At 36.2% G+C, this 10,731-nt stretch overlaps 1 protein-coding gene across 2 annotated transcripts; it reads right to left on the bottom strand.

Moving 5' to 3' along the window:
- Positions 1-470: 470 nt before the first annotated feature.
- Positions 471-10,482, bottom strand: gja4 (gap junction protein alpha 4). 2 transcript variants are annotated; one of them, XM_049475373.1, is made up of 3 exons: positions 10,363-10,482; positions 7,680-7,808; positions 471-2,749 (listed from the first exon to the last, which is right to left on the bottom strand). In XM_049475373.1, the coding sequence occupies exon 3, from the start codon at positions 2,738-2,740 to the stop codon at positions 1,661-1,663; it is 1,080 nt and encodes a 359-aa protein (XP_049331330.1). In that variant the 5' UTR covers positions 2,741-2,749; positions 7,680-7,808; positions 10,363-10,482; the 3' UTR covers positions 471-1,660. The 2 variants fall into 2 exon arrangements, with proteins under 2 accessions (XP_049331330.1, XP_007249326.3); XM_007249264.4 differs by lacking the exon at positions 7,680-7,808 and having other exon boundaries at positions 10,363-10,481.
- Positions 10,483-10,731: the final 249 nt, after the last annotated feature.

Here is a 10,731-nt window from a genome sequence, read left to right as displayed (position 1 = left end):
AATTGGTGTTATTTATTATTGAATGCCTGCTGTTGGGTGCATAAATAAAACATTGATTTTTCACTGTTATATTACTCTGTTATTGTTATCTTAGTATGGACCATTATGTCTGCTGTAGCAAATTTGCAACATACCAAATTTACCCCAAATAGACCATATTGCCTGTTGTTGCAAATTTGCAACATACCAAAATTTCTATTTATTTTTGTGCAAAAGTGAAATTAATAATCTCAACAATATTTACTATCTACTTAAAGGTAAAACACACATGAAACATTTTTTCATATACAGCTACATTAATTCAGGCGTTAAGGGGTTAAAAGTGATAAGTGTGATGCATGGTTACAAAAGTAAAGTAAAAGTAAGGTCAATACAATACAATACAATACAAACAAGTTGAGTGTGTACCAGATGGGCGATTACCTTCTCTCAGAAAGAAAAACTCTAAAAATGACAAAACATGGAACAACTTACATGAATTAACAACTTTATTAGAGCTAAACAGAATAAATACAAAATTCAGTATAAAATATAAAAATAATATTAACTGTTAAATACATCTTTAATGAATTCACATGTTTGGCTGGTCAATGTCTTTAAACAATTTCAAGTTTCTTTAAACAATTATTTTAGTAACATTAAATCTGTCTGAATATGATTTTTAGGTTCTGAGACCACTAAAAACTTTTTTGAAGTATTGATCTATGTATAGTGTGTATTAATAACTGAAAAAAAGCATGGACAGTGAAATGGGTCTCAAAAGCAAGGCCACCACAGGTCTAACTCCTCTGATTGCTGGTAACAGTATGATATATAGCTTCACCCATCCCTATAGGTCTCAATGACAAAACAGCTTATAATCCATCTAATGGACTTTTCATGTCCTGTGTCTTATTCCAACAGTTTTTTATTTTATTTTACCAAGATACCAGTTTTTAAATGTGGATGAAACAGACTGTTTGCAGCTGTTGTTAAGCTAAGTTTTAGTCAAACTTAACTTTAATATTAACTGTACTTTTTGACTGTTGGAACATAACACTCACTGGACAAAATTGGCTCAATGAAGGCAGTTTGAGACACACCTGGTCTGGGAAAAGTGGGTGGGTCTACCAAATGAGTAGTTATACAGACTATGGTTGCATATTTTGCCACAGGGCAAACAATTTTGTCTTCATTTCTATGAAAGCAACATAATGGAGTGAAACCACAGGATTCATGTTTTTTTTTACAGTCATTGTTATGTACAGGTAATGACAAACACATTCACGTACTTGCTACTTTCTGTTGTACCATGATCTACCTTTATCTTCATTTCTACCTCTATCTCTACTTTAACCGCGTTTGGCGCTTGCGCTCTCTAGACACACACATTTATTTTCTTTGTGTGATGATTATCAACAACATTGCTGAAGTAAAGAGTCCTTATTAAGATTTTGCTGGCTACACCTAACCCCCGTCACCTTTAACTGCTGTTGGGGGAAGGCAGTCCTGCAGTTCTGCCGGGAGTACAGTCATTTCCAAACAAGGGAAGCAGCGTTCGCCTCACAGTAATGTTCCACGACTAAAGCAGGGGATGTTCAGCCCCTCCGCCTCTGGATGTTCCAAAACAGGATCCATTAAACTGGACCGAGCTAATGTTTTTAATTTGTCCATTTTGGTCTTATACATAATGCTTGTCTTTGGAGTGCTTCCCTTTTTGGTCATTTTTGCTGGCTTTTTTGGAGTGTGCGTGTTTTTTGGAGTGATGTCTGTAGTTGCTGTTTCTAATACAGTTCGAGTAGCTAGGAAGCATATCTGCTGTTAGGTAGGACTCACTACCAGTCCATTCGTGGCCAGACTGGCCGTAACTGTCATTTCCTACAGGGAGAAAGAGATGGCCCTTCTCCTCGTACGATGGAGCCCGAACTTCTGTGAGCTCCAGTTCAGTGGGGGTCCTTTCGATCTCTCTAAATGTCCCCAGCCCCTGAGACTGGTATTTCTTCTCCAACCAGTGTGTGATGGCCAGCTTAAGGAGATGCAGCAACTCCACAATGTTCAGAAGAACAGAAACTAGAGCAATGACTTGAGTGTAGATGGTGAAAATGGTCTTCTCAGTTGGCCGAGAGACAAAACAGTCCACAGTGTGGGGGCAGGGAAAGCGCTGGCACTCATACTGAGCTGGAATTATAAATCCAAATCCGTAAAGAAACCAAAGACCAACAATGAAGCCAATCTCAAGCACAACCTTCAGCACTGTGCTTACAGCATACGCACCAAGCATTCTGCCCTTCAGCTTAGGAGGCTCCTCCTGCCTCTTCGTCTTCTTTTCCACTTGTTTCTCATCTTCCTCATCCTCCTCCTTTATCACCTCCAGTTTACTATGCTTGGATTTTCCAACATTTTGTCTTCCTCTCTGCTCCTCTACAGTCTGCTCGGTCGGCTTCTGCTCCTTGCCCGTCTTCAGAGCCACGTAGCCAAAGTAGAAAATGGTGGGCGTGGAGACGAAGATGACCTGGAGCACGAAGTAGCGGAAGTGTGAGAGAGGAAATGCCTGGTCATAGCAGACCTCCTCGCAGCCGGGCTGTTTGGTGTTGCAGACGAAGTCCGACTGCTCGTCATCCCAGGCAGACTCGGCTGCCGTGCCCAAGACGAGCATACGAAAGAGAAAGAGCACGGTGAGCCACACCCGTCCCACGTTTGTCGAGTACTCCTGACCTTCAATTAGCAGGCGCTCCAGAAAGCCCCAGTCACCTCTGCTCATCCTCTGCACCTGCAAATATACATACAAGAACGTTAATACTAGGCTTGTAAGTCACCCACAAAATAATAAAATATCAAATCAAACTGTGATTATAATAATACTGAGGCATGTGAGAGTACAGTCAATACAACACACAACCACACAACCAATGGACAATTAAGTGATTATCCTTGTTTTCTGGTCTAGGGTCTTATTTTAATCTCGGCAGGCAGTAAACCTTATATTTGTAGCTTCCAACATGTATAAAACTACTGAAACTGTCACACCCAGAGACGCTAAATGGCAAAAAGATGGACGCCGTGTCGCCGTTCCCATTCATTCAATGAAAATGAAGCTAAAATCTTCCTCCATGTTGGCGATCCTGAAACCTGAGTCTGCGCAGTAGAGACCAGAAGAGAGAGAAAGACTGTGGAGAGACAGCCTACTCATTTAAATAACCCTGCCCCTAAGGGCTGCCTCGAGGTCACAGGCTGCAAAGCGGAGCTGAGGGTCTGTTATTGATCCCGCCCATAACCAGCCCTTTTACAATAACCACACCTTTTTTGAACAGAGCTGAATAACTTAAAAAAAAAAAATAAAATTCTGTGGGGATATAAAAATGTAACAATAAAAGCAGAGGTTACACTAGCTTCTGCATTTAAATAATGGAGGTAGAATTACAGTTTATTGGGAAAAAACCTGAATCCTGAAAATTGTCTGTTTTGCCATTGAAACCTATGGGGATGGGTGGTGTTACACAGCTTTCTGAAACCGAACAGCAGGGGGCGCCCGACCTGTGGTGGCTTCACTTTTGAGAGACGATGCTCTGTCCAGCTATACACAGTCTATGGTCAAGACCTGTCTGTCTTGTGTTTTTCCTTTTTTTTGCTTCTGTCCTCTTTTCTCCTGTGTTGTGTTCCCTGCCCTGCACTCTTTAAACACATGGCCCTGTTTTGTTACTGTCCTGACTCATAGCTTTACAATAGTTGTTATTTGTCATTAGTTGTTTGTTACCCCACCCCCTTGTTACCGGTCCCAGGTGTTCCTCACCCTATTCATGTATATAAGCCCCTTTGTTTTAGTGTTCCTTGTTGACTCTTTTGTTTGCCTTATGTGCTCCATGTATGGTTATTGTAATTGTATTTTCATTGCCATAATATTCTTGTATCTTTGTTAGTTTTGCTTGATTTGTGTACTCCTAGTCAGATTTGTATTTTAATGCTCCTGGACTGGCCTCTGTGTTCTTCTGTTTTTTTGTTTTCTTAGTTTAGTTTAATCAAACTTGTTCTTTCTTTAAGTCTTGTGTTCACAGTCTAGTTTTCTTTTCTCTTGTTCGTTTGTTTTTGCGTTACCTGTATTTTGCTTTTTTAGTATTTATCTTTTTTGTTTTGTTTAATTAAATTAATATGATCTTTATTAACGTCCATCCTCTCATCCTTACATTTGTGACATAAACCTGTATTTAGAAGCAACAGCAGTAAACTCACTTTTAACTTATCTTAACCTAATGTGTTAATTACTAAACACATAGCCAATGAAGGCATAAATTATTTTTTTTGTTACATTTGACAGAGACAGAATCCCATATTGTCGCTGTCACACAAAAACAGCAATTTTACAGAAGGAGGAAAAAAATGTGTTTATTTTTTTTAATGAAATTGAAGTGAGTGCATAGTGTTTAAAACCTCTAGCAGCACTGCTGTGTCTGATCCACTGGTAACACTTTACAATGAGGGTCAAAGTTAACAGCACTTAAGACAGTAATAAACATTGTTAAAATGTTAAAATTGTTAAAATTAAGACATTATTAAACATTACTCAATTTTAATGCTTGAGAATGTTATAAATAATATTAAATTAATTAGTTTAAAGATTGTAGTGATTAATATTGTCTTAACTGGTGTCAATTAATAGTTAGTTCAGACATTCTGTCATAGGAACTGTTAATTAATTTACCCTTATTTTAAAATGTTACCGATCCACTCAACCCAGCACAACACCCCACCAGCATGTTAGTAATAAACATGCTGATAAAACGTATAATAGTGTAGAAACAAGGAGGGGGTCATAATATTCTGACTGATCTGTGTTTTTTATTACTAAAGTTAATTTGAGGATTATCATAGGCCATGCTTTGAGGCATTGTTTATTTTTAGTTCATCAAATCAGATTATTTTTATTACATTATACAATCTTCAGTATATTAAAACCACATTGAAGTTAAAAGAGTAAAAATGAGTCTGCACAAGATAAAGATTACTTAACATTCTTGGATCAAATAAATGCCTTGACTAATTTAAAACACCCACAGATACACATCTGGAACATCTGATGCTGTTCAGGATGCCCACAGCACAATAAACATTTATTTGGAGGGCACATTTGCATATAGCAACCTTTTGCAAAAAACACAAAATGATGCTAATGATTACCAGACAATATGTTGTGCAACTCTGGAATTCTAAAGCATATTTAAACTTTCAGAGATGTATTCTGGCTGTTTTGTATAATGAGAGCTTTAACGACTTAGTCTAAAAACCTTCAAAGGTACATTGTGATTTTTTTAATTTACAGTTTTGAACAGTGCTCCTGGGATCTCACAGAGTTTTCACTTCTAGGGTTGAAACGCTGTGAGATTTTCACAGTATGATGCTGTCCTAAAAATATCATGATTTTAACCATTTAAGCATTTTCTGTCCTACTGTCAGTTATTTTATTTGTAGTGTTTTCATGAATACAGATTTAAATTAAATAAAGTTGTCCAATAAAAAAAAAACAAAGCAAAGAATGCATGATTTCTCCAAAAAAGTGGTAAATATATTGTTATTTCATTGGAAAGGCTCAATACTTCCTCTTTTTGTTGTTCTTATTCTTCTTGTTTTTTTATTATTACACATTAACTCATAAACTCATGAAAACAGGAGTCTTGTTCAGATTTTAGGTCACTATTGAATACATCAACCATTTTTCCTTTACTAAAGTAAAATGTTAAATTATTTTGAGGACACTATAATCTCCCACAATGCACTCATAATTTATACTAAACATAATTATACATAATTAAGAAACATATAGTGGATCGAACTGGAGCCAACAGCATTTACTAACTTAAGCCAGTGATTCAGTTACAAGCCACTCAATGCTGTGAATTTCAGATTTTTTTGGGAGGATTTTTTTGCATATGCATCTAAACAACTTTACAGTCAAAGCATATTTAATAAACAGCACATATTTTGCTGCATTTAATTCATAACTTTTGTGTGTGTGTTTACTAAGAGTTAATTGCGGCCAAGCCAGTCATGTGTTATTTTATGTTGATGATTAAGTGTTCAAATTCATTTTTTTTATTTCTACTGATACTGATAATTAGTTAACTAAACAAAACTAATGAGAGTGAAAGGATTTTTTTGGACACAGTCAGTGTATTTTCTGGTTAAATAAATGCTTTACTATAGTTAAAGCATGAAACCGTTTATTCATGTAAATACAGCTCTGGACAAAATAAGAGATCAAATTGAAAACCTCTGGAATATAATCAAGAGGAAGATGGATGATCACAAGCCATCAAACCAAGCTGAACTGTTCGAATGTTTGCACCAGGAGTGGCATAAAGTTATCCAAAAGCAGTGTGTAAGACTGGTGGAGGAGAACATGCCAAGACGCATAAAAACTGTGATTAAAAAACATGGTTATTCCACCAAATATTGATTTCTGAACTCTTAAAACTTTATGAATATGAACTTGTTTTCTTTGCATTATTTGAGGTCTAAAAGCTCTGCTTCTTTTTTGTTATTTCAGCCATTTCTCATTTTCTGCAAATAAATGATCTAAATTACAATATTTTTATTTGGAATGTGGGAGAAATGTTGATGTAAATTGTTGATGTAGTTTATTGAATAAAACAATAATGGTAATTTTACTCAAACATTTACCTATAAATAGCAAAATCAGAGAAACTGATTCAGAAAGTAAAGTGATCTCTTATTTTTTTCCAGAGCTGTACTACTGTATGTAAAATGTCCAGAAATGTGAACCCCACATGAGAAAGTTGGCTGGGGACTGAGACCCACCATTTAAAGGTACACACTTACTAAATACTAAATCTTATAATCAGTGGAGATTCCTCTACATGACTAATGTAATCTACAACAGCAGATTTAGCTTTGATTTCTGACACTTTTAGGTTTCAACCTATGGAACAACCGTGGGCCAAGATCAGAGGCACAGACTGAAATTACTGGGAGCTCTATACAAACACAGGAAATGAGAATCCATAATCACATCAGCACAAACAAACAGCTGGCAAATGTCAAGCCTGTGACTTTCTGACATTTTGGTGAAAGGCTTAAATAAACAGAGCACTCTCCTCTCATTTGTATAGCCCCCCACAATATGGGAGGAACAGCTGTGGCACACAGTGAGTCACACAGGCACTTGTTACATTAAATTATCAGGAGAATAAAGTCTATAGGACCTTTATTCATTTGCAGTAAATCTCCAAAGCCTCTGATTCTCCAGCTGTCTCAGTAGGATTCCCACCCTTCTATAACTGTGTGTTTGTTTGTGTTTCTCTGATGCAGCTTTATGAGCCTTCTCCGCAGCTCTTCAGCCACATTAACCTGCAGGTTGAGATTTTCCACAAGCATCCTGGAGGCTGTGGAGGGCCTGGATCACTGTGTTTAACTGTGTGATCACCACAGAACAAGAACAAGGAGATTCCAGTTTATGCTGAGATTTTGTGAGCGTTTGAGATCATGACCAAACTAGGCACAGAGAGTTCTACTGCTACTGAAGCTTGGAATAATAATGATTCATCTAATTGATATTGTTTACAAACATGTACGGTCGCTTTGAGCTAGTTACAGAATTTCCGCCACCGCCACTGCTTCCCTTTAGCTGCGGTCCCCAGATGACAAACTGCTGGACGTGTGGGTAAACATCCTCTGCTCCGAGTTCTTACCCCGCTGCCCTCATCTGCAGAGATAGGGCTCTTTTTTCCTCTTTGTGGCCAGAGGGACTTTGTTGTTTACGCGAAAGCGCACGCAACTCTGAAGCAAACTACATCAGTCATCTAGTCATCAGTGTGAGACTGCAACAAAAAAAAACAAATAAATACATAATCTCTTCTCTCTCTCTCTCTCTCTCTCTCTCACTCTCTTTATCTATCTCTCTCTTTCTCTATCTCATTCTCTCTCTCTCTCTCTTGCATGTTCTCTTCGAACTGTAAGCCATTTCTGTTTCTGAGTTCATCTTAAAATGTAGACACAATGTAAATGAAGAAAATGGAGAAAAGTTATTCCACAAAAGGGGGGGGGGGGGGCATTATTATTTTGCACTTTCATGTGAAGCTCGAACATTTTTTAAATGTACGTGACAAGAAAAAGCATTCTTTAGAAAAACATAATTACCCACCTCAGGCATATAAATACTATTTTTCTTTCGAGACATGGGAATTTTGTACCACCCCTTCATGTTCAATATGTACACCAACTCAGTAGTAACATTTTTAAAATGACATCAACATTTTTGAAATTGACATCAACAAATACCATTTCACTTCAAATAAACGTAATATTTATTTAATTAGTCCACCTAAAAACGGATTAATAAATGTTATTTTGGCAGCATTTTAATCATATTTCATAATAGTTTAAAACATGATTGCCACGTGAAGTGATAGTTACTCATATGATTGAGTGAATCATATGTATACAATCATTGTATGAGAAAGGGTCCGTATCTATGGCTGATTTTATGCCATTTTGGCGGTGGTGGATTATTGTTGGTCCATATATTGTGACATTTGGGCACAGTCTGGCTGATTTACATTACAAAACAGGGAGGCAGGTAATAAAGTACAATAGTTTTATACTGTATTTAAACAGTTTTTTATTAAGTATCTGAACTTTACTTAAATATTTCTGTCACATGTTACTTTTTACTACTACTTACTACATTTCACACATTTGTTTACTCTCTACATTTTCAAAACAGACTCATTACGTTAACATTTTAATTTAGCTTTTTAGTATTAAAAGTAAAAGAGTCTGTGGTCAGAGAAGTGTATCTGTTAGATACATCAAGGAGCTGAATCATACGATAAACCTATTTAATATACTTTTCACACTGTAACACTCTGTACTGAATAATCCACTTAATACTAATTAATACTGATTAATGTGGTCCAGATCTGAATGGAAGATGCAGACAGAACTGAATATTTCACCAGTTTTCTGTATAAACTGTTCTGTCTTTACCACCAATTTCTTTAAACCAGGAGTAGAGGGGTTGTTGGTTTCAGACTGGTAGTGTAAATGAATTTAATTTGATTTATTTGTAATAGCAAAGATACATGGAAAGACAGACACAGCATATTTACAGGCTATAAATGTTAATTACATGTTAAGATGTTCAGGGTTTTGGATATATATATATATATATATATGGATACATGTGACAAATGTTTACCACATTAATGCGTATATAATCTGTGAACTGACTGAGTAAGCAACTAATAAACTCATTAAAATGATGCTAGTATTTCATTACATTAGTTTTAGTTTTTTATGTATAGAATAAAATATTGGAATGTTTAAGTGTTAATATAACTAAATATTAACTATAAATGTTTAAATCTTTTTGTAAATAATTCTTTTTTTCTTTACATTTTGACGCGTGTATTATGAATGTGTTTACCTTGGTATGTAATGCAAATCATACTTTTAAATGTCTACTTAAGTTTTTTTTTTTCTTCAACCTTAATAGGGTTACACAAAGTGTAACATGTGTAAATAGGGAGGTTTGCCACCAAAAACGTATTTGCTTATTTAATAATATTAATAATCACTGAACACTGTTTTCCTCAAAACTTTTGACACAAAATTTAGGAACCAATTTAATAACCCTTTTTAATCTAGGAAATAAATTCAACCACAGCAGTATAGCAAAATAAAAAATGACCCATGCACTGACATTCTCTGGCAAAAGCACAGCAATCAGTCAAAACATAATGTCCCGTACTGTGTCAGTCTCAAGAGATGATTGGGATATAAAGAACTGTGACTTTAACTATTGTTTTTTTATGTTTTTGCAGTGTTGACCTGTGTATTGGACATTTTTTGGTGGTTCAATATTGGACGCAACATTTATTCCCAAACAAATGACTCCTGAATAAAGATGGATGGCAACCCTATAAAAAGGTTAATGTAAAAATTACAGTGTCAGTATTTAGCATCACTGTATAATTATAATTATAAAAGCATGTATTAAGAGTAGCTGATATAACTTTTTTAAGCAATATTCTCACTTGAACCGACTTCTCTCTTTTCTAAACAGCACAGTCTGTTCTGTTAACTTTACTGCTTCACCACTGGGTACCACTTTAAAATAAGACTACCTTTATAAAGGGTTTATAAATGGTTTACAATTAGTTTTTTAATGGTTACTAATTAGGTTGTGAATGCCTTAAAAATCATTAATAATCAGTTATAACAAATACACACTATGTATGTGTTATAACTGACTATTATTGATTTTTAAGGCATTCACAACCTAATTAAAGGTAGTCTTATTTTAAAGTGGTACCCACCACTGTTCTCTCCAGTGCATCAGCAGAAGGTGATGTAGGGTAACTGAGCTCTTACCTGTCCCTCTCTGTGTGGGTTTGTGTTCTATAGATCCTGGTCTGAAGAGTTTCTCCTCCTGAGTAGATCTCTCCTGCCTGAACGACTCGCTGTTACTGAGGAAATAAACCGGGAGAGAGGAAACTTTCCCATGCTGTTCCACTGACCCTCCCACAGGATCCTGGTCCAGGAAAAGGGCTGGACACACTCAAAAATAGTTTTTCCAAACTCTGCCTGTGGATAGGCTCCTTTCGTCATGGAGAGTTTTAACCCTGAGCAGACTCAGGCCTGCTGCTATCAGCTCCATCACACCCTGCAGTCTTATACTCTCTCACAGCCCTGTTTAACTCCTCATTACACTCTTAATATCGCCTAATCCAGTGTAAACAC

This window comes from Astyanax mexicanus, chromosome 3, assembly GCF_023375975.1.
Source record: "Astyanax mexicanus isolate ESR-SI-001 chromosome 3, AstMex3_surface, whole genome shotgun sequence".
NCBI classification, from domain to species: domain Eukaryota; kingdom Metazoa; phylum Chordata; class Actinopteri; order Characiformes; family Acestrorhamphidae; genus Astyanax; species Astyanax mexicanus.
This window is presented reverse-complemented; position numbering and strand designations above follow the sequence as displayed.

What these genes read in the sequence shown, in the direction of transcription:
- gja4 (XM_049475373.1), bottom strand. Translation starts at nt 2,740, where the DNA reads ATGAGCAGAGGTGACTGGGGCTTTCTGGAGCGCCTGCTAATTGAAGGT.